The sequence below is a fragment of the Sus scrofa genome, chromosome 14 (assembly GCF_000003025.6).
Source record: "Sus scrofa isolate TJ Tabasco breed Duroc chromosome 14, Sscrofa11.1, whole genome shotgun sequence".
NCBI lineage: Eukaryota > Metazoa > Chordata > Mammalia > Artiodactyla > Suidae > Sus > Sus scrofa.
In genome coordinates, this window is record NC_010456.5 from 60524187 (window position 1) to 60551664 (window position 27478).

Genomic DNA, 27478 nt, shown 5'->3' on the forward strand with positions numbered 1-27478 from the left:
TTAGTTGGGTTTGGGGCAGGGTTAGGATACCCTGAGGCCATCCAAATGGGCAGTTAGGTAGGGAGTTGAAAAGAAGTTATTTAGCTTGAGGGATTGATGTGCTAGAAATATTTAAGAGACTTCAGAGAAAGGCAGTGACAAGCAAGGACTGGAATGCTTTATAGTTCAAATGACCATGAAAAATGATCAGAAGCTTGTGATTTTCCAAGGAGCAGTGTTTTCTAAGGTACTTACTGTACAGCACGGTGCGCTGACATGGTGGGCACCTGGGGGCTGGGAGGGTGCAAACTGAATATGAAGAACCAGAATCTGAACACACCAGAGGACTCGGGCACAGGCAGCTGGGAACCACTGCTAAAGTGGCCCCCAGGATTGGGTCCTTCTTCACCAATTTTCAATGATGGGCAAAGGACAAAAACATTTAAAACGATAAAAACTCATTTTAGAAAATACCCTTTATTCTAATTTTTATGCTCTGCTTCCTTTGATGACATTTTTGACCTGCCCCATCTAAAGAAATAAAGGAACGGCAACTTAGGTGATTTCCCTAACAAGCAAGCTTTTTATACTTCATTGGAGCCAGGTGACTCTGAAGATGTTATTTCCTTTGCCTAGAATATCCCGCTCACTCCGCCTCACTCCTCACTCCACCATGACTTACATCTCTCCTGGAATCCTATTTTGACTTCCAAAGCCTATGTATTAGTTTCCTGAAGCTACTGTAATGAAATATCACAAACCAGATGTCTTGTAGTTCTCGGCTATAAGTCCAAAGTCAAAGTGTTAGTGGGGCCAGGCTCTCTCTAAAGACCTCAGGGAAGGATGCCTCCTTGCCGCTTCCTAGCGTCTGGTGGCTGCCAGGCATCCTGGCTTGTACTTAAATCCCTTCAATCTCAGCCTGTCTGCACATCACACTCTCCCTGCTTGTTTCTATGTCCAAGTTCCTCTCAAGGGACAGGTAAGGATACCTGTCAATGAATGAGGGCCCACCCTAGCCCAACAGGACCTCGCTTTACCCTGATTACAGCTGGAAAGACCCTATTTCCAAAGAAGGTCACATTCACAGGTTACCTGGGATTAGGACCTGAGCACACCTTTGGGGACACAAGTCAACTCACAGCAGCCTATCATGATATGTCCTGATATGTCCATAATTCTCAAAATTATGTGGCAAATGCTATAATACTTAAAAATAAAGCACAAAATAAACATATTAAGAGTATACTGTGTCAAAACTAGTATAAGACTAACAATTTGTGTTCTTGCTTCATAAACTATTGTCACCGTAGAACTCATAAACTCCAATGTGTATGGAGATTGGTCTTTTTTTCCTCACTCTCAAACTGCCTCGGCCCTTGAATTTTTTTTTTTTTCTAGCATCTTCCACACCACTTACACTTTTTAGTGCCTTCTTGAACATCACAACTGTCTCACAAATCTTGGTACCAGAAATTACTTAAGGCCAATTTGTGATCAGCCAATCTGGAGTTCCCTGGGATGCCCCAAGCCATACCAACTTTAAGAATGTTGCGAATCTAACAATATTTGGGAAACACTGTTTCAGTTTAGGCATATTCAGATTGAGGATTTCAATCAGAAATCTATGTGTTCGAGGTTTCGATTTTGTATTACAATATTATATAAAGTATTACATAATGTAAAGTATGCCCATGGTTGGTGCTTTCAAAGCAGCAAAATGTTGAACACTACAGCCAACAAAGCTGAAATACTGCTTTCATGTGCTGAAAAGCAGGTAGACAGAGCTCATTAACAGTATACCAGCAAGCACTGGTTCTTTATTTTTCATCATATCCCTGTCGAGCTACAAAGACTCCTTTTCCAGAAGAGAGAAAACGAGCACAGAGTACAAAGGAGTTTAAAGATTAGGCAAACATTCCTTTCCCAGCTACAGGCAAACGTCCGGAAGCAGGGAACCTGACTTACTTTGGGGAAACAATGCTGTGCAAATCTACCAATGATAAGTGAAGGTGACAGCTTAGGACTTGGTTTGGGGTGACTTTTACTTTGGGTTGGTACTTTCAAGTGCCATACTTGCGCTTTCCAAAACTAATTCTCTGTTAGCTTCATCTAATTTCCTCTGATGGAGGAAAGGATTAAATTTAGTTAGTGAAAAGTAAATGTATTTGGAAGGTATTATGAAATAAGAGCACTAAAGTTCAAAGCCTTATGGACAGAATTTGGTCAGTTATTTTGCGACACTCAATGAACTCTGTCTGAAGTAGAGATGCCATATTTTTTCAAGGGTGTCATTTCAGAGAAGATAAATGAAACATAAAAGCTCTGACTTCCAGTCCTTCTCACTAACTCATCACCCTACTTGGCAAGTTTTTTTTTTTTTCCCCTCTTGTGGCATGAGGAAGGTCCCAGACCAGGGATCAAACCAGAGCCACAGTAGGGACTTGGACAGCTGCAGTGACAATGCCAGATCCTTAACCCACTGACCCACATGGGAACTCCTCCATTTGGTTTCCTGAACTTTCTAACCCTCCCTTACGCTTTTTTATCCAGCTCACAGAAAAAAAAGTGTGGGGTAAGGAGCACTTGAAAATAAAGCAAAAACTAGGAGTTTCCTGGTGGCAACTTCCTTGTGGCAATGTTAAGGATCTGGCGTCACCACAGTGGCTCAAGCCGCTGTTGTGGCACAGTTCAATCCCTGGCCTGAGATCTTCCACATATCTCAGGTGCAGCCAAAAAAAAAAACAAAAAAACAAAAAAAGAAAAAACATAACCAAAATTTCAACACTTGCTGGAGAAGTGATGTCCTTTATGGAATCTGACTGTGGCTCTCTACAGAGAGAGGCAGACCTTGTGCATGTGAAGTGTGGTAGCATCAGACTCTGACAATACTGATCCTACAACCAGGGATGCCCAGTGGGACTTCCTAAGCCTTCCAGGAACAGATTCCTGCTCTCAGTGTTACTGAGAACAAGGCCAGCCCCAGATGCACTCCTTTTACAGGGACTCTGCAGCCCTTGGGGGCTGGGCCTGTGGGGACAGGTTAAGGCTGTCCTGGCCGTGCTGGTCAGGTCAGGTTTCTTTCTCACATAGCTTTAGAGACCACATTCCTTCAGAACTCCCACCTGGGTTCTTAACCCATCTTTAGTGTCACAACCAGATTAACACTGTACCCCCTACTGGGCTGTGAGTTCCCTGAGACCAGAGAAGTGCCTGTGGTGAGTTCTGCAGTGCTGAGGCACCACGCCATAAAACCAGTCCACATCTATCTGTTGATGGGAAGGAGCAGTAGGCCAGGACAAATGGAGGCAACAGGACTGATCTGACTAGAGGTAACTGAACTTGTGCATCTCCAGGGACTGTAAAACCCAAATCAGTCTTTACCTGAGAATGCATGCTTCTGAAAGAGAGATCCCAGACTAGCAAACACCTCTGCAGCCCTGACACAGAGCAGGGGTATACTACATTGTTTATTTTTACCACATAGGATTAAAACAAAAACAAAACATAATCGATGAATTGGAAAGGCTTTCTTTCACTCAAAAAACCTCTGTTGGGCGCCTCCAGGTTTGGGTGCTACCGAGGAAGCAAAGATTAAGCAGACAGGGCTCTGCTTCAGAGGTGTTTGTAAGTAGCCATAACGCAACCTGAAAGGTCCCAAGAGGAAGAAATGGATGAAGTCGCCTATCGACAAGCCCTTCTTGTAATCCCACTGCAAAGAAAGGAATTCCAAGACAGGAATGGTCAGACTGCAATAGTTGAGGAAGGAACACACTCAATTGAAGGCGTCGCCCTAAGTCCTTCACAACTCTAGCTGGGAACAATACCGCATATGAAACCGAATCTCGAACTGGCTTCCCAAACCCTAAGCTGTTGATGTTGAGTAAAAAAGGAAAACCCTACCGGCGTGAACGCGGAGGAGAAGCAAAAGGACACTCGGAGAAACAGATCACGTAGATGCGCGACCCACCGCCCGACCCACGCCCCCGACACTCGGATCCGCATCCCCGCGGCCTCCGCCCCGCCGCCCCCCGCCCCTTACCGTAGGTCTCGGACATGGCCGTCTGCGACATCTTGGGAGCGGCACCGCCTCTCGCCGGGTCACCGGCTGCAGCTCTGGCGGGGCCGGGGCCAGGAGGCCGGGGTCGCCCGCCGCGCCTCGGTGGGGGACGGCGAAGGGCAGGGCACTGGAGGAGGGAGGGGCCCGCGGTCCCCACGGCAACTGCCGGCCACCCCGCGGATGCGGCCCTGCCGGACTGCCGGCTCCGCGCAGGCGCACGGCCCCAGCTCCCCCGCCGGCCTGGACGCGGGGGAGGAGGAGGAGGAGGAGAGGGGGCGCGGGGCCCGGCCCCCAGCCCGCGGTCGCGCGTGCGCGCGGGGAGGCCGGGGCGGGCCTAGGGGCGCAGAGAAGCTGGGGCCGGTGCGGGCGTGGGTGGTAACGGGCGCGGGCGGGGCGGGGCGTGTGCGCGCAGAGACCGGACGCGCGGAGGGGCGTGGCCGGCCCAGTCCAGGTCGCAGGGGCGCGCAGGAGCTGGGAAGGGCGCGTCGGGGCAGGCGGTCAGCCGGCCCCGGTGATTGGGACTGGGACTGTAGGGTCCCAGCGGGCAGAGAAAGCCATTACCTGCCCTGGGGAGAAAGACAGTCTTGCCAGGTTGGCCGCCACCTCAGTAGAGACTTCTTCGTGGTTACCTGGCGTGCTCTGCCAGATAGAGACTTCCTCTAAGCGGTAGTGACCTGTCGGGGACGTGGTGAATGTGTAACCAGGAGTCCGCAACCCCAGGAGTCCGCAACCCCAGGAGTCCGACTGGAGGCCAACCCTAGGTGCGGGGAGGCGGGCTTACCGCGGGGGAGCTGAGCTCCGCTCAGAACCTGCCAGGCGCTCTTGGGGGGCCGAGCTGCTGTCGGCGGGACCGTCAGAAGCTCAGATGTGCGGGCTCTGAGGAAGCCCCAGAGGACTAGATATTGGCCCCACTGCTCGGCATTCAGGGGACTGAGGCCCCTGGACCGGAAGCCCCTCTTGGCGGGTGTTTGTCTAAGGGTAGGAGTCGCTGGTTGAACATTTTGATTTAAGGAGCACAGCTGAATTCAGAATCCCTTTCTGTGGGAAAAGTAGCCATAAACCAAAAAGTTGACTGGGAAGAGGACTTTGGTTGGGATTTTGCTCCATTGGAGCATGATCAGAGCCACATGGCATCTCATAAGACCCAATCCTATTCAGGAGTTCCCGTTGTGGCTGACCAGTAATGAATCCGACTAGTATCCATGAGGACGTGGGTTCAATCCCTGGCCTTGTTCAGTGGGTTAAAGATTGGGAGTTGCTTTGGGCTGTGGTGTAGGTCTCGGAGGCCTCTGGGATCTTGCATTGCTGCGGTGTGGAAGGCCAGCAGCTACAGCTCTGATTTACCCCAGCCTAGGAATTTCCATATGCTATGGGTGTGGCCCTAAAGAGACAAAGAAAAAGAAGACCCAAGCTTATTCAAAAGACCCAGTAGAATCCTAAAAACACGCCCTGGCTAAGCTCCCAAGTGGCTTGGCTGTGGGGGGAGTACCAGGAAATACATTTTTTTCAAGTCCATTTGGCTCTGTCCTCTAAATTGGCATCAGGCCTTCCATTCCCTGAGCCCTTTCGCCTCCTCCCCAATGACTCTCTGGCTCTGCATCACTGATTCTAATAGAAATAGATATCCTTGCTTCTAAATCGCAGAGAAGGCCACCTGCTGAAACATGGGGAGGACCGTAATACCCTAGAATTATTCTGCATGTGTCCCTTGTTCAGTGGCTTGGACACTGTTGCTTTCTTATTTGGCTTTTCCACAGGTCAGGTTTGATTTTCATTCCTGAGTGTATCAGACAGACACTGATTAGAACTATGTCAGAGGAAAGATGGTGATCCCATTCTTTACATTGAAGTTTTCTTCCTGTTGGGAACTTCTGTGGATAATAAGAAAGGAACCACTAGATTATTGACTGAAACTGGACCATGTGATGTGCGAAACCTGAGCAGGGTGATAGAAATAAAAATTAAGCAACGATTTCAAAGCTGAGAGCAGTTTTCCTTTCTGTAGAAAACGAATACTTAGGCCTTTGGGAAAAACTATTTGTTTTGCGAAAACCACCCAAAGAAGCCATTTTTGTGTTAGTTTGCAAATATAAAGCCAAATATCACAAGTTAGAAAGGGAAGTACTCAAGAACTGAGGTTTGAAGGAGACAAACTTCCTTGAATAATAATGTGAAAGTTGATTTGCATCTCAGTAACTTTGAATCTTTGAGAGATGATACATTTCTCCTAGATATTCTTAGAGACAGCTTTGGTTCTGAGGTACTGTTGATTATGTAGAAGGAAAACTTATTGCAAAATTAATTTGTGTTTTCTCCAATTATTTTCTCTTTTCTCTTCAGGAGAAGTTTCTAAAAGCCTAGGTGCATTGGAGATTCATCTAAGGGAAATGAAAGGAGAAGGATTTCTTCCAAAATAGGTCCTGCCCACACCTCCTCAGGTCAGTGGCACCTAAAAACACCTGGTACTTTCCTTTTTGTTCCTGGGCAGTGCCTCCCATTTAGTGATAAATTAGGATCCTCAGGGGCTGCCAGCCTCACAAGGAGTCCTGTTCCCCAGGACTGGCAGAGGACCATATGGGTGGGGACAGTGGCATCACTGGAGGGACCAGTGGACAGGTAGACTCCTAGGCACAGCGTCAGGCCTAGAACAGTGGCCTAGCTCCCTGCAGAGGAGCCTAGAAAGGCCTAGGGTTGAGAATCCAGCATGACTCTGACATTCCAGGGAGCAGTGACTTTGGGAACGAAGGGATGTGGCATGTTTGGAAGAGCCAGGCTTGGCGGAGGACCTTGGTCAGTCTGTGTCATGGTAACTTTCCTTGGTAACTAGAGGCCAAGAACAAGAGCCAATTTGTGTTTGAGTGTTGAGGGACTCAGCAGTATATAGGTGTTACTTTGAGAAAGTGCCAGTTTGGCACAGGTCAGTAGAGGCTTGAAAAGGTACCTTAGTTAAACACCCATGATGACACCTGTGACATATAACGCATGTCTTCAAGGCGGAAGAGGCCTCAGAGGCTGCTGAACTGGTTTACCTTCTAGTGCCAACAAAGTGACCTCTCTGATGGGACATGTGTGGTGTTAGGGAAAGTTAGTCAGGGTGGGCTGAGTTAGCTGTAGTAACGAAGATGTCCCCACATGCTTGTGACTAGCACAATGAAGTTCATCTCTCACTCAGACCTCCTGCCCAGCTTGTGCTGGTGAAGACTCAGCACCAGGTGGCATTTGTAGATCCAGGATGCCTCACAGTGAATATGGAGGGTCAACTATGTATTTATGGGAAAAAAATCAAGGTATAAGTGGACCCATGTAGTTCAAACCCACATTGTTTGAAGGTCACCTGTATTCACATCGAGCAACCATCACTGTCATCCATCCACGTAACTCTTTTCATCTTGCAAAACTGTAACTGTGCACTAACTCCCATTCCTCTCACCCCCAGCCCCTGACAGCCTCTCTTCCATCTTTTGTCTTTACGAATTTGACAGCTCTGTGTCCTCATGTGAATGGAGTCACACACTTATCCTTCTGTGATGGGCTTATTCCATGGAGCATCATGTCCTCAGAGTTCATCCATGTTGTAGCACGTGTCAGAATTTCTTTCCTGATGTTCCACTCTGTTTTTACCACATTTCCCAGCAAATTCCCCTTTCATGGGTTTACTAAGACCAAGCGTTTTATGTTGAGTCACATGGTTACCATATCTAGGACTCCTCAGCCTCTGGTGTGAATTCTGATCTCCAAGTGCAGTCATTTCCCTTTTGCCTGAAGGATTTCCCTTGGCAGATCTGGAAGCACACGTCTGCTGGTGATGAGTTTTTCCAGTTACCATATGTCTAAAAAAAGTATTTTACCTCTGTTTCTGAGTGATATTTTTGCTAAGATTAGATTTCCAACTTAACAGTTTTTTCCCCTATTACAATGTTTTGGGGCTTACGTTGTTTCTTACATTGTCTCCTGCTCACCTCATCTTTATTCCTGTGTATGCCCTGTATCTTTTATCTCTGCCTGTTCCTAAGATTTTATCTTTATCATTGCTTGCAGCAGTTTGATTATGATGTACTCTGATGTGCCTTGATGTGGTTTTTGACATAGTCTTTGGCAAGTTTCATTAAACTTCTTTGGTCTGCAAGTTTATAGTGTTTATCAGATTTTTAGTTCTTTCAGTCATTATTTCTTGAGTTATCTCCCTGTCCCTCCCTCTCTTCTGCATTGATGACCACATCATATAAATGTTGGGCCACTAGAATTTGTTTATAGCAAACTGCTGTTCTGTTCATTTCTGGCCAGTCTTTCTTTTCTTGTTTCATTTTGGATAATTCCAGTTGCCCCATCTTCAAAGTCACACATCCTTCCTCCAGTGTCTCATCTGCTGTCCGTCCCATCTGTATATTTTCCATGTCAGACATTATTCATCTCTAGATGTTCACTTTGAGTGTATGTATGTGGTCCATGCTCTGTCCTTAGCCTCACCTCTAGTGTCTTGAACCTGAGGAATATGTTTTAACAATGGTTTTAGGAGTTTTCTGGCTTGGTGTTGTCACTGCTCTGACTCGGGTTTGATCCTGGACCTGGGAACTTCCACATGCCTCAGGTGCTGCCAAAAATAAATAAATCATGGTTTTAAGGTCATTTTCTACTAATTTTATCATCTGAGTAATTTCTGAAACAGTTACTATTGATTGGCCTTTTTCCTCGTTACAAGTAATATTTTCAATGCCAGGTAATGTTTGATTGGGTGCCAGACATTAAGAACTTTACTTGTTTACTTATATAAATATTTATGAGCTTCATTCTGGGATATGGTTAAGCTACTTGGGAAGAGTTTGATGTGCTCAGGTCCTATTTTCAAGCCTCTATGGGAGCCCAAAGCAGCAGTTTTGTCCATTGCTGAGGCCAACCCCTTCCATTGACTTGCCCCATATCCTTGGCTTATGAGGCCGTGCTGAGATTCTGGGGCTGGGAGCTCTCCTGGGCCCTGAGTGAGTGCTGGGGGTTCTTTCCTCCAGTCTTCACAGGTGACACTTCACCTGGCCCTAGGTAGCTTCCTTGCAGGACTGCCAGGTCAGTAGGTGAAGGCTTGAAGAGAGCCCACTCTGCACGCCTCTGCCTGCTCCCCGCTGCCCAGGGCCCCAATGCCACCCCACTCTGCTCCCCAGCTCAGGAGTGCTGCTTCCTTGCAGGCTGTGGACTTCTGATCCTCATTCACTTCCTCATTACTTGATGTTATCTAGTCACAGGGCTTTAAATATCTCATAAAAAGCCCTTGCCTGGGCCTCTGCGTACTATTGCTCACTTGGCATCTCCACTTGAATGCCTATTTCGCTTCTTAATACTGACAAAATAAAACCCAAGCATCCTAAGTTCTCAATAAACCTTTGCCCTCTGCAGGCTTTCCTGTCTAAGTAGATAGCAGTTTGTTCAGGGCAAAACCTTGGGGTCCTCCTCCGTCACTCATGCCTGTGTTTTAACCATCAGCAAGTCCTCCTGGCTCCACCTTCAAAACCGCCTGCAAGACTGTGCCCCCCTCCCACACCTGCCCACCTCCCTGGTGTGCTGCCCCTAACTGGCCTCCCTGCCCCTTTCTGCTTAGAGCCCTTCGTCCCGTCTCTTATGAGGCCTCTGAGACTTCCCTGGTCTGCCCCTCCTCTGGTGCTGGTCTCTTGACTCTGATCACATGGGCCTTCTTGAGTCTTGAACACACCAAGTAGGCTTTGGCCTCAGGGCATTTGCCCGTGCTCCTTCCTCTGCCTGGAATGCTCTTGTCTCAGGTGACTATGTGGCTTCTACCCTCACAGCCCTCACATGCTGCACATATGGCACCTTATCTGTGAGGCCTTCCTTTTCAGATATAAAGTAGGTATCCTTCCCCCCTCCCCTCACACACCCCCTACTTTGGGGGCTCCCAACATTTACCGCACATCATTTCTTAGGATGTTGTCTGCCCCTCTCTAGGCTGTAAGCTCTGTGAGGAAAGGATGGTGTCTGTTTTGTTCCCTGCTCTGTCCCCATGCCTAAAATAGTATTGGGCATGTAGCAAACCCTCAGTAATTACACAGCTTTTGAGTGAGTGCATAAAATAAAACTCAGCAGCACTTTATTATTTGGATTTAATTTGATGTGATTATCTGAATTTTAAGCTTGTTGATTTATGGGAAATTTGATAATCTCTCTTTTATATGCCACCTGTAATTGTGGAAAGGCTGTAATAAGACCATTTGAGGAGTTCCCATCATGAATCAGCAGAAATGAATCTGACTATTAACCATGAGGACACAGGTTCGATCCCTGGCTTCACTCAGTGGGTTAAGGATCTGGTGTTGCTGTGAGCTATGGTGTAGTTCGCAGATGCAGCTCGAATCTGGCATTGCTGTAGTTCTGGTGTAGGCCAGTGGCTACATCTCCTATTCGACCCCTAGCCTGGGAACCTCTGTATGCCGTGGGTGTGGCCCTAAAAAGACAAAACAAACAAAAAAACCATTCGAAAGAATCATTTAATACTATTTACTGAGGACTTATTTAAACGCTAGTATAGTGTTAGTGCTTTACGTATGTTGTAAAACCCAGTCTTCACAACGAACTCATGAGGTAGGTATTATACCATTTTGAATGGTTTATTTTGCCGCAGTTCTCACTGCTGGTATGTATCATTGTTGGCATTTTTCTCTAAAGCCAAACTAAATTAGACACGTCTCCTTTTCATCTATAATGTATAAAAGAAAAAAAGTACAGTATGAAAACCTCCAAAACCAAGAGGTGTGACTTGAAAAGACATCAAATTATTTAAAGTAAGGAAACCTAACAAAACCGATACTCTGGGTGCTTTCTGTCACTTCCCTGGACCCTCACCCACCTGCCCAGGTACTTCTCCTCACTCTTCTCCTTTGCAGCCGAGGATGCACCACACCTGCATTTTCTTCTGCCCTAGATGCTGGGTGTGCATGGAGATGCGAGTGGGAGAGTGTTTACAGGCACTGCTGAGACTTAAGTGTAAGCCCAGGCCTGTTGTGAGATAGCAAACAACCCAGAAGTTAACATCTGGTTCTGCAACACTAATGTCCCCTAGAGCATGTGACAGGAATGTCCTGCAGAGGCTGATGTAAGTACACAGTGTTCAGTGTTAAGTCCAGTTCAGTGGTGTGTTCATTCTCCATCTTCATCTTTTAATTTGAAAGTTGCCAGTTAATCTGCCATTAGTTCTGATGGGAATGCTTCTTTGTTTATTTCTGCATTGAACAGCATTTATATTCAGAGACTATTCATGGGTTCTTTTAATTTTTATTCTGTATTCAGAAGAAGAAGATTTTCTGGTTCTTGTTTTCTTTTTATTATATTTTCCCTATCAGATTAACTATCTGCCTAAGGATATTAAAATATGTGTTTTCTTTCCATTTTCAGCAAAAGTCCTATAGAGTTATCTTTCTTCTGCTTTTCTTTTTCTTTCCCATACTGTGTTTCAAATCAAATGGACTCTTTTTAGCCTGGTTTCTTAAAAAGGTGGTTTGCAAAACAAGTGTTTTTTTCTTTTTCCTCTTGGATTCACCAGCAAATACATTTAACCAGAATTTTCTTTTATTGGCATTCCTGCCTTGGTGCAACAGAATAATTAGCATCTTTGCAATGCTGGGACATAGGTTCGATCCCTGGCCTGGCACAGTGGGTTAAGGATCTGGTGTTGCTGCAGTTGTGGTGTAGGTCACAACTGTGGTTCGGATCTGATCCCTGGCCTTGGAATTCCATATGCTGTAGGGAGGCCAAAAACAAACAAACAAAAACCCCAGAATTTTCTTTTATGGGTTGATTTTTTTAACACTTTAATCAGCTCTACTGAGGTATAATTTCCATGTAGCAAAATTCACCAATTTTGTGTACATTTTAAGGAGTTCTGACAAATTTTACACAATTGTGTAACAAACGACCACAACCATCATGATATGTCACTCCAGAAGCTTTTTGATACTCTCTCCCAACCCTCTAGGCTGATTTTTAAGTTCAGATAGAAGATTTTTGTCTTTCCTATGGAAGATATGTCACATTCCATGAGATCCAGGTGGGGTTTTCCCACTGCAGAGAACACCCACCATGCCCCCTCCCCAAATTCCATCCTTTCTGTTTGTCTCCATGTCACTATCTGAGCCCAGACCTTGGCCAATACCATTTCTAGCCCTTAGCTTGGTAAAATGTGCCTTTTAATACAAGAGTAAGGAGAGCTAAGAGAAGAGCTTACTGGGTTTAGTGATGTTCCCTGTGACTTTACAGGAAAGACTGAGGTCAGAGGCATTAGAACTTCCCTTCCTTGGAGTTCCTGTCATGGCTCAGTGGAAATGAATCTGACTAGGATCCATGAGGATGCAGGTTCAATCCCTGGCCTTGCTTAGTGGGTTAAGGATCCAGTGTTGCCGTGAATTGTGTTGTAGGTTGCAGATGTGGTTCACATCTGGCATTACTGTGGCTGTGCACGCTAGCGGCTATAGCTCTGATTTGACCCCTACCCTGGGATCCTCCATATGCTGCAGGTGCAGCCCTAAAAATACAAAAAAAGAAAAAGAATTTTCCTTTCTTTTCCTGAAGAGAGTAGTCCAGGCCAGCAGATGTACTGTGAAACAGTGTGATGTTTGCACCATCTCCCCTCTCTCTATTGATTTGTGAGGGCTGCTATGCTGAAGTACCACAGACCAGGAGCTCAGATAGCGCACGTTTCCGGTCTCTACATCTTAGGGGCTGCACGGCTGAGGTCAAGGCTCCCTGCAAGGGCTGGGGGCGGGGGGTAGGGATCTGTTCCACGCTGCCTAGGCTTCTGCTGGTTGGCATCACCCCCACCTGTGCCTTCGCCTTCACACTGGCAGGTTGTGTGTGTGTGTGTGTGTGTATTCAAACTTGCCCTTTTTATAAGGAAACCAGTTTTATTGGATTAAGCCCACCCTAAGGACCTCATCCTAGCTAATTACATTCACAGCAACCCTGGCCTGAAAAAAGGTCCCTTTCTGAGATGTTGGGGTGAGTGTGGGGGGTGGGGGCACAGTTCAGCCCATTTCATTTTTTATCATGCACATGCCCCACAGAATGGTAAACACAACACAGCCAACAACTCTGTGCATCAGGACAGGCCTGCTGTTTTTCCAGACATGAGGAGAGGCTTTTGCTGATTCTGAAACTGTGCCCCCTGGGGACTGGCGGAACACTGACTTCTGGACCCTGTCTCCAGAGGGTCTGATTCACCGAGTCTGTGTCAGGGCTCAGGGATCCGTATATTTAACAAAGACCTTGGGGAGTTCCTTTTGTGGCTCAGTGGGAACGAATCTGACTAGGATCCATGAGGACACAGGTTCGATCGATCCCTGACCTCACTCAGTGGGTTAAGGATCCGATATTGCTGTGAGCAGTGGTGTAGGTCGAAGATCTGGTGTTGCTGTGACTGTGGTATAGGCCAGCAACTGTAGCTCCAATTCGACCCCTATCCTGGGAACCTCTGTATGCGTGGGTGTGGCCCTAAAAAGACAAAAAAACAAAAAACAAAAAAAACCCAAAAAACAAAAACAAAAAAACAAGCACCTCAGGTTTCTAAAACAGGTGGTCTCAACACCTGAGGAGTCCTGGGGTGGACTGGGGAGGGTGGACCATTAAATGTGATGGGAGGCAGGGTCTTCATGTGTTGAGGGTAATTCTCCGGTTAGGAGTATAGACAGGTTGGAAATATACTGAGGGCTACATTTCAAGCTGTCTGTGTTTGGGGGTGGCTCCCTTCCCCTCCAGGACCCCCACAATTGCCCCAGTCAGCAGAGCTTTTTCCCCAGGGACACAGCCAACATGTCAGAGCTGGCAGGACAGGCTGGGGTACAGTGCCCCTGCCCCACCAGGTCTGATCACCCCTCTCCACTCTCTCATCTTTCTCAGGAGGGCTTTACCTGGATCCTTTCTGTTGAGATTGTCCATTTCCTTCTTAAAGCACCACCTGTCCAGTTTCTTTCTTTCTTTCACTCTCCCACCTCCACAATTTAGCCACAGCTCCATGTCAGCAGGGCAGTCCTCTGGAGCCTCTGACCCGGGAGTGGAGCCCATCTGAGGCCTGATTTTACCTCTGTTGTACTCCTTGTCCCTCTAGCACCTGCCCCAACAACAGGCACATTTGAGACACCCCCCCAATATTTGTGGGGTGAATGACGGTTGGGTGAACACTGGTACCATCCTGGGGGGAAACAGTATTGGTGCCACTGAGATGATGTTGGGCCTTTACCCATCTTATAGGAGCCCACGGTCTGTGCCACAGCCGAATACCAGGGTCCCCAGGATGGGCGAGTCGCTCAGGGCCAGGAGTTAGTGGTGCTCATTCTGGGGAGGATTCTGTGGGTTTTCCTCCCAGCCCCTTTGTGCTCTGCTTTCAAGTTTCACATTACGTGTGGGTAAAGTGGGTCTTTTTTACCAATGACCCTGCTGGTTTGGGACTGTGAGGGCTCTTTGGGAACCAATACACAGTGGGGTTCAGGGCAAGCTTGCAGGACAGGAGTCTGGGTGGGAAGGGAGTGGAATGATGTGTGAAGAGGAAGTGGTGGGCAGCTTTGCTGAGGGTGTAAAATGACCTTAGAGAAAGAAGCTCAAGCCAGTCCTGCCAGGATCGCTCTCCTCCTCTACAGCTCCTGGCCCCTCTGGTCTAGCACTCCTGCCCTCAAGGGGGTGCCCTGTTTAAGAATTCTGGGAGATCCCACTCTCTTCACAAAGAACCTACTAGCACAGATGGCTCCAACTCCACAGCTACAAATGTGGGAACAATAAGTTTTAAAGCTGCTCAGAAATATGTGATTAGAGAACTAGTACACCCCTGAACCTCTCTGGACCATCAGTTCTGAAGTCCTAATTTAAGAAATAAAATTAAGAAACAAATTTATGGAGGGATGGATTGGGGATTTGGGACTGGCATATGCACACTGAGGTATATAAATGATTGGTCAACAGGGAACCTGCTGTGTAGCACAGAGAACTTGGCCCAGTAGTCTGTGGTGACCTGTATGGGAAAAAGGTCTGAAAAAGAATGGATATGTGTACCATGTATCACCAAATTGCTTTGTTGTACACCTGAAACTAACACAACATTGTAAATCAACTATACTTCAATAAACCTTTAAAGAGAAAGAAGAAAAATCATGAAGGAATTTAATAAACCCGCACGTATTTTGGAGTTATTTTCTGGTCAAGTGGAGTCCCCTGGTGGATACTTTGTGTACCCTCCAGGCTGCTTGGTCCCCAGGCTGCACTTGGGGGCAAAGCAAGGCAGCACCAACCAAGGACAATCCCAAGAATTCCCAGTTTAGATTTGTCTACCAGGGAAGAATGTAATTTATAAAAGGTTTGTGGGTTAATTTGTGTTCCCCCAAAAGATATGATGAAGACCTGCCCCCTGCTACCAGTGAATGGGACCTTATTTGATCATTAGGTCTTTGCAGTTGTAATTAGAGAGTAAGTTAAGATTGGTTCTTTAGGGTAGAATCCAGTGAGCCAGTGCCTTTATAGAAAGAGGAGAGAGACACACCAGGAGAGAAGGCTATGTGAGGACGAGGCAGAGGTTAGATGGTGCAGCCATAAGCCAAGGCATAGCACTGATGTCCAGCACCAACACCAGGAACCATGGGAGGGGAGGGAGCACATCTTCCCTTGGAGCCTCCAAATGGACTTTGCTGATGACTTGATTTTGGACATCCAGCCTCTGGATCCGTGAACAAGTTCATTCCTACCGTTTTTTTTTTTTTTTTTGTCTTTTTGTTCTTGTTGTTGTTGCTATTTCTTGGGCCGCTCCCGCGGCATATGGAGGTTCCCAGGCTAGGGGTTGAATCGGAGCTGTAGCCACTGGCCTACGCCAGAGCCACAGCAATACGGGATCCGAGCCGCGTCTGCAACCTACACCACAGCTCATGGCAACGCCCGATCGTTAACCCACTGAGCAAGGGCAGGGACCGAACCCGCAACCTCATGGTTCCTAGTCGGATTCGTTAGCCACTGCGCCACGACGGGAACTCCCATTCCTACTGTTTTAAGCCATGCAGTTAGCGCTACTTTGTTATGGCAGTACAACCAACCTAATACAGAAAGAATCTGGGATAAGGAGTCGAAAGACATATTTTGAATTCCACTCATGACCTCTGTGACCTTGGACAAACCAGTTCAGTTCCTCTGAGCCTCATTTTTTCAAACTACAAAATGGAGAAATGCAAAAGCGTTTCCTCATCCCTGTGAGGATGGAGTGTGATCATGCATTTGGTCAGCTGTAGAGCACTGTGCAAATGTTACATTATCATGTAAGGGAACCTGGGAGGTCACACAGTGCAGAGGCAAGGGGCTCAGCTCTGAGGTCAGTTTGCCTTTGTCTGTGTGTGGAAATATCATAAAGGAGAATATCATGGATACTGGATTATCAAGTGGGCCAAAGGCACTGATGTCCAGTAATGGGGTTGGAGTAAGTTAAAGGGACCTGTTGCCTCTGGGACAAATTATACCAAAACTAGTGTCTTAAAACAAATATGTTATTGCACACAGTTTCTGTGGCTCAGGAATCTGCAGTAGTTTAACTGGGTGCTTCCGGTTTGGGGTGTCTTTTGAGGCTGCAGTGAAGAAGTTGGCTGAGGCTGCATCATCTGAAGTTCAGACTGGGGATGGCAGGTCTTGGCAGGAGGCCTCAGTTCCTTAGACATGGTCCTCTTCGTAGGTGTGTTTGAGTGTTTTCATGACTTGGCACCTCTCCACCACCACTCCTGCCTGCCTACCTCACTGCGTTCTTCTCTCCCACAGTTGTTTTTTACCTTTACGGGGCCACAGACTCCCTGAGACCCAGTGAGAACTAGCACCTTCCCTCCAGGAAGGCCTACACATCCATGTACACAGAGAGTCCTAGAGATAATTTCAGGAGGCTCCAAGGTCCACAGAGAGCTCTGGAAAACACAATTACACTCCCTGTTTAAAATCCTTCCGCAGTGCCCCAGGATAAAAAACAATTGCAACTTACTTTTGGCAACAACGACAATGTCTTCTTATTTATTGAGTGTCTTCTGCACGTCAGGCACTCCTCACATTCTTTCTAATCCTTTGAAGGCCCGCTGCAAGGAGTTGGTTTTATTACTCCCATTTTGGAGATGAGGAAAATCTCAGAGCTACAGATTTCAAGCAGGGTTCAAGGAGTTGTTTTGGCATGGTGCCATTTTCATAAAAAATATAAATATGTATATGAATACATTGACAAAGTGGTAAAAGGACGTGCATCTAAATGATAATAATTGTTACCTCCAGGTGGTGGGATTTTTGAAATATTTTTATTTACATGTTCTGATTGGCATAGAATTACTTATGTGATTTTTAAAGTCTTCTAGTGTCAAAAGAATAATGACCGGTGATAAGATAAACTTACTGTGAGTGTGACTTTCTCCTTTCTTAACACAGATACCACCTTTTGTGGTTTGACCCTCACCCAGGAAGTGGTTTGTAGGGCCACAGAAAAGGCAGGTGACTTCAGTGTGCACTGCCCCACCTGGAGGGTTACTTCTACAAGGTTCTTTTTATATCTGCTCTGTTTGGTGAAATAGTTGAAGTGGGTGCCTGTTATTTATTTTTTAAGAAATTTCATTGGAGTACAGTTGACTTACAGTGTTGTGTTCATGTGTACAGCAGAGTGACTCAGTTATACATGTACATGTATCCATTCCTTTTCAGATAGTTTCCCACCTAGGTTACTACAGGATATTGAGTAGATTTCCCTGTGCTTTTAGATCTGATGTCTTCAAGGACCATCAGGAAGTGGAGAGGCAGAGCACATTTAGAAAAACATTTAGAAATGTTTTCCTCTACAACTCAGAATGCCCAGCAGTGAGGCAAATCCCTCAATATTTTCTTTGTTATTGATGTGTTGGTAGATTTTCTTTAAAAGAAGTCGAATCGTGTGATCCAGTAAAAAAAAAAAAAAAAAAAAAAAAAAAAAAAAAAAATTGTGTTAAGGGAGCAGAAAGAAAGGTGGCTCCTCAGAAGGACTTACTTTGTGTTGACAGTGCCCTCTGCTGTCAGCATCGGAGCCCGGTGCTCATTCACCTGTTGAGCAAAGATTGCTGAATGCCCATCAGTCTGGGGTCTGTTCTGCTCCTGGGGCTATGGCTATGAACCAAGCCTCATTCCTGCCTCCAGCAGCTTGCTTGCTGTTGGAGGAGGCAGAACACGAGGAAATTAATAAGTAACTATGGAATATGTCAGGGGAGATATGTACAGTGGAGGAGCGGAGGGTGGTCCAGTCTGCTGAGGTGGAGGGGTTGCTTGGCAATGGTCCCCAGCAGTGATGGAGGCTTGGGGGTAGGCAGTGAAGTAATGGGAAGAGGATGGATGCTGGATGTATCTTGAAGGTAGAATCAACCAGATCTGCTGATGGATGAGATGTGGGAAATGAGCGCACAGTGAATCTGGGTGTTGGCCTGAGCCATGGGGTAAAGGATAGTTCTATTACCTGAGAAAAGGCAGCCATGGGTGGAGCGGGGTGGGGGGTTCCAGCTGTTTATAGCTGAGTGACAGACCATCTTAAACTCATGCTCACAAGTCTGTCACAGGGGCAGAGCTCAGTGGGAACTAAGTGGGCTCAGCAGCGGCTCCAGCACTGACTGGAACTGTCTAAGGCTCCATGCTTTTGTTGGCTGTTGCTGCTGGGTGTCCTCAACTGAGGCCATCAGACAGAGCTCCCACAACCGGCCTCTCTGGGTCCTCACAGCCTGGGGGTTGGGCTCTGAGAGTGAGGCTCCCCAGACAAGGTAGACGCTCATGGCATTTTATGCCCCAGCCCTGCAAGTCCCTCAGCTCATTTCTACTGTCCTCTATTGCTTGAGGGAGTCTCAGAGGTCAGCCAGGTTCAAAGGGCGGGGACACAGACCCTAGCAATGAATGGGAGGGTGTCAGCACCACTTGCAGAGGAGTGCATGGGGATAGAGGTACTATGGTACTCATCTTCATACGAGGGATGCAGAGAGCAGGGTTTGTCCAGTGTGAGTGGGGATGCTGAGTAGGCAGGTGGAGGTACACATGGATAGAGGTAAGGGTCAGAGAGAAAATTTGGAGGCTTCATTATCTAGCTGCATTATTGCCATCTGGGAAGAGTGGAGACGGCGAGGGCAGGGATTATGAAGCATTGCATCACATACTGTGACTGAGTGGGTTCTGTGCTCAGCATTGTGGGAGGCTCTGTGGGGACCCTGCAGCTGGGCTCACTGCTTGTATTAGCATAGATTTCAGCCCTGAGGGTTAAGGATCCTGCATTGTCACTGCTGTGGCTCGGTTCCATCCCTGGCTCAGGAAAATCTTCATGCTGTGGGCATGGCCAAAAAAAAAAAAAAAAGGATTCTTCTCTAGAAAATAGAACATGCTTGCCCTTCTACTGCTGTGGGGCCCTGTTTAAACCAAGGGGCTGCCAGCACCTGAGACTTCCACCCTTAAGTGTGGAACAGTCTCCATCTTTGGATCATTATGCACCCGTGACTAGACACTTGAGGAGGGCTGGTCTGGAAAGGCCATGAAGGCAGGATCTGGGTCTTTGTTCCAGGATCTGCTGTGGATAGCACTGTGTTGGCTGCTCAGTACACACTGACCCAACCCCCAATCCTGCAGCCTCAAAAGATAGAACTCCAACTTGTATTTCCAACAGGTGGAGCTTGTGGTGATGCTGTGAGATACATTCCCCAGGCCTCCCCTTGTCAGATCACTGAGTTTTCCTTTTCCCTGAGTGCAGGCACAATGCTGGGGTGGGGGAGCAGGGAGAATCTGAAGTCAAGCTAAAAGAAAATAGTTCACCCCCTGCCTCCTTTCACTTGCCTCAGTCATCTTACTGTGCAACAATTTACCCCAGAGTGTAGCAGTTTGAAATGACAAATGTGATCTCCCACAGTTTTATGGGTTTGGGGACCCAGGAATGGCCCAGCTGACTGGTTCTAGCTCAGGGCCCCTCAGAAGTCAAGCTGTTGGCCAGGGCTTTGGTCATTGGAAGGCTTGCTTGGGGCTGGAGTGCTGCTTCTAAGAAGGCTCCTGCAGCTGTTGACCCACTGCAGTGGCCTCTGGAAGGATGGCTTGAGTGTCTGTACAACATGGCAGAGCATGTGTGGGAGAGACAGAGACACCACTGAGCCTTCAATTTCTGACCTGGTCTGAAGTCCTACACCATCACTTTGGCCCTAGTCTAATACTAGGAGCTCCACCTCTTAAAGGGAGGAGTCTTGATGGTTTAGTGAAATATTAAAGAGCCTGCAGCCCTGCCAGTCCCCCTTTCCACTGCACTCCTCCCATCCACTCTTTTTTCTCTTAAGGCAGCTAACCCTCATAATGCTAAGTCAGCTTTCCTCATAAGTTAACTAATTCTTTTTTTTTTTTTTTTTTTGAGAAGCAGGGAAAACTTGACCTTTAGTAAGAGATACTGTACATCTTGGTGAATATATACAACAAACACTAGGATAGGGTTTTCACAGTAGCTCCTTGCTATTATTATTACTCTGTGGTGAGTGGTGAGAAGCCTTTTAGCATAGTGCATACTTTGGAACTTTGAGCCCCTGATGGTCTTTTAAGTTAAATAATTCTAAAGGGAACTCTAAGATTCCTGTAGATTCTATCTGGCTCAGAATCCTGATGTCTTTTTTTTTTTTTTTAAACAGTGTTTTCCCACAGCATACCTACAAATGTTGATTTAATTAATTTGCGCTAAAGCATAGACGGCTCATTGACAACTTGGGTCCAAGTATGCACTGTGTTTCAAAAAGGGACAAAGAGAATTATCGCTCTAGAAAGTAACTCTTGGAATTCCAGTCATGGGTCAGCAGAACCCATGAGGATGAAGGTTCAACCCCTGGCCTCGCTCAGTGGGTTAAGGATCTGGCGTTGCCATGAGCTGTGGCATAGGTTGCAGATGCAGCTCAGATCCCGAGTGACTGTGGCTGTGGCCGGTGGCTGCAGCTCTGATTCAACCCCTAGCCTGGGAACCTCCTTATGCTGAGTGTGTGACCCTAAAAAGACAAAAAAAGAAAAAAAAAAGAAAAAGAAAGACAGAAAAAGAAAAAAAGTAACTCTTTAACCTAAAAGAGAGACAGTCTGCCAGAGTTTTAGGTGTGGCGAGTGTCTGAGGCTGGGCTGGTCCCTCAATGTCACAGGTGATCCTGTAGTGGAGAAAGGGAGACCAAGGAGGACTTACTCCCACCTGCTGGTCAAAGCGTGACTCTCTCTCTTTCTCTCTCAGTCTTTCCATTCTCTCTCTGGCTCTGTGTCCCCACCCCCACTCCCATGAGTGAATGTGTGTGTGTGTATTTACTCTGTGGCTTAAACTAGTATTCTGAAGTCCCTCTTCCTAGTTGGCACCTCTTCTTTTTTTTTTTTAATTTTTTTATTTTCCCACTGTACAGGGCACCTCTTCTGATTCTTAAAAGCTCTCTTCTCTCTTCCTTTCCCTCACTTCCTACCCACTCTTGCCCCAGAGGTTGTTATTAGTGGAGTGCTGAACAGTTACTTGTTTCATTTATACAAAAAAGAAACAAAACCTCTGTGTAATGTATCAGGAGGTTTCAATTAAAAAATGTATTTCAAACTGGATATAACAGAACATGTTTTTTAAATAAAACTTCTTTTCCTGATTCAAAGCCATACATATTAATTCCAGAGAATTTGGCTTTTATAGAGAAGCACAAAGGAGAAAATTATAGTGATATGTTATTCCATGATCAGAGATAACTGAGGTTAACATTAAAATGCGTGCCTTTTAGTCTTTCACAGACACACACACACACACACACACCGACACACACACAATCAGGATATACTGTGTTGTTTCATAATCCACTTACTTCTTCTTCTTTTTTTTTTTTTTTTTTTTTTTTTTTTTGTCTTTTTAGGGCCGCACCAGCAGCATATGGAAGTTCCCAGGCTAGGGGTCTAATCGGAGCTGTTGCTGCCGGCCTACACCAGAGCCATAGCAATGCCAGATCTGAGCAATGTCTTCGACCTACACCACAGCTCATGGCAACACCGGATCCTTAACCCACTGAGCGAGGCCAGGGCTTGAACCTGCCACCTCTTGGTTCCTAGTTGAATTTGTTTCTGTTGTGCCATGGTAGGAACTCCCTTCAATCTTTTCAAATTCATTGAGATTTGTTTCAGGCCAGGAGGTAATCTATCCTGTGAATGTTCCAGGTGCACTTGAATGTGTATTCTGCCATTGCAGAATGGAATGTTCTGTAAGTATCAATTAGGTCAAGTTGGTTGATATGACATTGAAATCTTTTATATCATGGCTGATTTTCTGTCTACTTTCTATCAATTGCTAAGAGAGAAATGTTGGAATCTCCCGCTATAATTTGGCATTCACTTATTTTTCCTTCTTATCAGTTTTTCTTCCTGTGTTTTAAAGCTCTGTTGTTAGGGGCATATGTATTTGGCCTTGTTATATCTTGAAGAATCGGGCCATTTGTTATAATAAGATGTAGCATTTGGAGTTCCCGTTGTGGCTCAGCAGAAGCGAATCCGACTAGCATCCATGAGGATGCAGGTTCAATCCCTGGCCTCAATCAGTGGGTTAAGGATCACAGCGTTGCCGTGAGCTGTGGTCTAGGTCTGCAGACATGGCTTGGATCTGGTGTGGCTGTGGCTGTGGTGTCGGATGGTGGGTACAGTTCTGATTTGACTACTAGTCTGGGAACTTCCATATGCCACAGGTGCAGCTCTAAAAAAAGGACCAAAAAAAAAAAAAAAGTGACGTTCATCTTTTTTCCCCAATTTTATTCAGAAATAATTGGCATACATCACTGTATAGTTTTAAAATGTAAGCATGATGGCTTGATTTACATATATTGCAAAATGATTATTTAATAGGCTTCGTTAACATCCACATCACATATAGATAAAAGAAAAAGAAAAAAAAAATCTCCTCGTGATGAGAAGTCAGATCTACTCCACTGCCAACTTTCCTATATACCATACAGCAGGGTTAATCATAGTCACCATGCTGTATCACATCCCCAGCACTTCATCTTGTTACAGAGAGTGTGTACTTTGACCGATTTCCTCCAATCCCCATCACCACCACTCCCACACCTAATAATCATCTCTATCCTTGACAATATTCTTTGTCCTGAACTCTACTCTGTTTGCCATAAATAGAGCCTCTCTAGCTTTTTAAATCAGTTGTCTATATGGCTTATCTTTTCCTGGCCTTTTATTTTTTACCTTTGTATGTCTTTATATTTATAGTGGGTTTCTTGTAGACGGTAGAGATTGAGACTTGCTTTGTTGAAAAAAAATCTGACAAGCTTTTCCTTTTAAGTAGCGTGTTCAGACCATTTCTTTAATGTGATTTTCATGGACTTGGGTTCAATTTACTATCTTGCTTTTTTTTTTTCCCTCCTTTTTTGGTCCCATCTGGCTTTTTATCCTTCTTTTCTTTCTTCTGCCTTCTTTTGGGTTAATTCAGTACTTTTTACAGTTCTACTTTATTTCAGCTCTTGGATTTTTTAGCCATAAAACCCCTTAGTTTTATTATTATTCTCCGCTGGTTGCTCTGGGACTATGATATACGTCTCTAACGTCACAGTCTACTTCCATGCAGAATGTGAGGATCAGACAACAGTCCATTTCTGCTTCCATCCTTTCTGCTATTATTGCCATATATTGTCCATATAGGTTATAAACTGCATAATCCTTTGGAATTTTTTTTTGCTTTAGACCAGGGTTGGCAAACTTTTTCTGTGAAGATCCAGACAGTAAATATTTTAGGCTTTGAGGCCATATGGCCTCTGTTGCAGCTGCCTAACCCTGCTGCTGTAGCAAAAAGCAACCATAATGAGTAAATCAAGGAGCATGGCTATATGTTCCAGCATAGCTTTATTTACAAAAACAGGCAGCAGGCAGGTTTTGACCTGTGGGCTACACTTTGTAACTCCTGATTTAAGTAGTCAAAACTTAAAGAAGATTAAAAAAAATTACCCACATATTTACCCTCCCTTTTTGAGATCCCAGATTCCATTTGGTATCATTTTCCTTCTGCTAGAAAAAAATTTAATTTTATTTTACAGCAGATATGCCAGTAATACATCTTTTGTTTGTCTTAAAAATCTTTATTTTGCCTTAATTTTTGAAAGACACTTCTGCTTGGTATAGAATTTTAGGTTGACAGATTTTTTTCTTTCAGTATTGTAAAGATGTATCTCCTTTGTCTTCCAGCATCCATGGATCCTCAGGAAGGCACCTATAATTATTATCTTTTCTTACCCTACATAAGTAATTTTTTTTCCTAGCTGCCTTCATAACTTCATTCTTTATCTATGAGTTTTCAGCTATCTGTGATATGTCAGGTATGTTTGGCTTTATATTGATCCTGCCTGGGCTTCTTGGATCTGTGGCTTTTTTTTTTTTTTTTTTTTTTTGGCTGTTTAGGGCCATACTCATGGCATATGGAAGTTTCCAGGATAGGGTCAAATTGGAGCCACAGTTGCTGGCCTACACCACAGCCATAGCAACGTGGGATCCAAGCCGAGTCTTGGACCTGCACCACAGCTCACAGCAACGCCGGCTTCCCAACCCACTGAGTAAGGCCAGGAGTCGAACCTGCGTCTTCATGTACATTAGTCAGTTTCGTTTCCGCCACGTCACAATGGGAACTCCTGGATCTGTGGTTCTTCATCATCTTAGATATTTGGGGGCATGATATCTTCAGATATTTCTTTCATTTTATTCTTTCTTTATACTCTTTCTGGAACTCCAACTGAGTGTATGATAGATTATTTGGAATCATTCTTTGATGCTTGGATTTTTACCATCATTACAACAACCACCACCATGACCACTTCCCTCACCATCACCACCATCACCTCCATCATCTCCACCATGATCTCTACAACCTCCATCACCACCAACTCCACCTCCACCTCTACCACATCCATCACCATCACTGTTGCTGAAACTTCGCCTCTGTCCACTGGTGCCGAATAGAAATGTGGAGGCAAGGGTTTGGGGTGAAGGAGAAAAAAATAGCTTTATTGCTTTGCCAGGCAAAGGAAGGTCACAGCAAGCTAATGCCCTAAAGACTGTGCCCCTTCTTTGGGGGAGAATAAGAAGTGGTTTTATATTAGGAGTGGAAAATATAGGCCACAGATAAGGATCAGAGGGGGTGTAAGCTTGCATTGTTTCTCAAAGCTGGTATTAAGTGTTCCCAGGACTGGTTCTGGTGGTCCTTCTTTCTGGAATGAAGAATGCTTCATTAACATCTTCTATTTGTTGGGGGGTTTAGTTCTGCAGAACTCAAAGATATTGTTATCTATATTCCTTGAGGAGGGACCAGGACCCTCTCCCAAGGCTGCGCTATTGTCTCTTGACAGCTCCTCTCTGATCTCTCTGCATCCTCTCCCTTCTCTGGTTAGCAACTGTTTGGACTCAGAGAAAGTCAAGGAGGCTGAATGAGGCCTATTTTCTAAAAAGCAATGGGGGACATAGGCTTTTGTGCCCAGGAGCCCCACAGGGTCCTGTTTGGTTTCACCACCACCACCACCACCTCTATCACTCCTACCATCATCTCTACCATCTCCATCATCACCATCACCTCTCTCACCTCCATCAACACCTCTATCCTCTCTACCTCCACCATCACAGCTACCACTTCCACCACCTCCACCTTCACCTCCATTTATATAATACTTACTCTGAGGCAGGTATTATTTTAAGCACTTCATTAAATAACTCTTTTAATCATCATATCAACTCCATAACATAATTATATACATATTACTATTATCCTAATCTTACAGGACTTGGGAGTTATCTGGACGAAAGTAAAAGAAATAGTACAGTTGTGGAGGCTTCTGAAGCCTTGGCCTGTGACCACAAATGCTGTTCCAATATTGAACCTGGTAATTCTTTTGCTTAAGTCCCTTCTGATGACATACATTCAACCAGTCATTAATTCATCAAATGTTTATGGGATGCCTCTTGAGTGACAATGATGAATAGCCAACAAAGGCTGGTACCACTCCCATCCCCAAGAACATAAACTTTCAGCTCTGGACCTGCAGCCTCCCCCAGTGGATTGCAGAGTGCCTCTGGCCACAGGTGTTACTTTCCGGCCTCTACTCCTTTCCCTCCTCAGAACTCTTCCTGATTTGGAAGTTCCAGTGACAAGTTAATGAGCTTATTGCTTTGTGGCCCCAGGCCTGGAACCTGGAACGCAGCCACTTCCTAGGATTCTGGGCTTGTGAGGTTTCTGAACAACCATCTCTTTTTTCTGTCTTATACAATTTCAAAGTCTCAAGAAATAAGTGAGGTGGTTTTTGACTTGCTGAAAATAAAACACACTGAAGTTTCTTCATTCCAGTTTCTCTCTGGATTGCAGGTGTTGTTTTGTTTTTTGGGTTTTTTTTTTCTTTTTGTTTTTTTTTGGCTGTGGCATGCAATGCTTGATGTGGGATCTCAGTTCCCAGACCAGGGACTGAACCCAGGCCACAGAGGTGAAAGTGCTGAATCCTAACCACTAGACCACCAGGAAACTCTTGGATTACGGTTTTGTTTTTTTTTTTTTGTTTTTTTTTTTTTGTTTTTTGTCTTTTTGCTATTTCTTGGGCCGCTCTCGCAGCATATGGAGGTTCCCAGGCTAGGGGTCGAATCAGAGCTGTAGCCACCAGCCTACGCCAGAGCCACAGCAATACGGGATCCGAGCCGCATCTGCAACCTACACCACAGCTCACGGCAACGCTGGATCGCTAACCCACAGAGCAAGGGCAGGGATCGAACCCGCAACCTCATGGTTCCTAGTCGGATTCGTTAACCACTGCGCCACGACGGGAACTCTGGATTATGGTTTTTAAAGTAAGGATTAATAGTAAGTATGCTGGCGACAGTTCCAGTTTATACTGTTGCCAGAATATAATTAGTAATTATATCCCTCTTCATTCACAGAAAGGCTTATTAGGAGTTTCCATGGTGGTTCAGGAGCTTCAGAATCCAACATTGTGTCTGTGAGGGTATGGGTTTGATCCCAGGCCTTGCTCAGTGGGTTAAGGATCTGTTGTTGTTGCAAGCTGTGGCGTAGGTTGCAGATGTGGCTCACATCTGGCATTGCTGTGGCTGTGGCATAGCCCTCACCTGCAGCTCCAATTTGACCCCTAGCCTAGAAACTTCCATATGCCACAGGTGTGACCATAAAAAAAAAGAAAAGAGGAATCTGGATCTCACAAGGTGGCATTTTGAATCAGTGAGCAAAAGATTAATTACACCGTCAGTGGTAGTGGCACCATGGATTAGCCATTTGGAAAAAGAAATAAAGCTGGTTCCCTATTAAAAAAAAGGCTTATTAGATGAAAAATTATATAGTCATCTGAAGTTAAGAAACTTCAAATCCAGTTTTGTTTTTCTTACTCTACTTTCTCATCTGTCGAATGAGTCTTACCAGCTCTTGTACAAGCTGTGACGTTGGATGAA

The 27478-nt window shown here is 45.6% G+C and overlaps 1 protein-coding gene and 1 long non-coding RNA gene across 6 annotated transcripts in view; one reads left to right on the top strand and one right to left on the bottom strand.

The window, feature by feature from the left end:
• Nucleotides 1–4363, bottom strand: part of RAB4A (RAB4A, member RAS oncogene family) — a 47066-nt gene extending 42703 nt beyond the window's left edge. The window contains exon 1 of one of the 4 annotated variants that reach the window (XM_001925483.7): nt 4019–4363. In XM_001925483.7, the coding sequence (XP_001925518.2) occupies nt 4019–4049 (31 nt within the window). In that variant the 5' untranslated portion in view covers nt 4050–4363. The remainder of the gene's footprint in view (nt 1–4018) is intronic. The other 3 variants (XM_021074413.1, XM_013983240.2, XM_021074412.1) reach the window with 3 other exon arrangements.
• Nucleotides 4443–27478, top strand: part of LOC102163174 — a 71180-nt gene continuing 48144 nt past the window's right edge. For both annotated transcript variants that reach the window (XR_002338974.1, XR_002338975.1), the window contains exons 1-2: nt 4443–4797; nt 6377–6474. This is a non-coding gene — a long non-coding RNA (uncharacterized LOC102163174). The remainder of the gene's footprint in view (nt 4798–6376; nt 6475–27478) is intronic.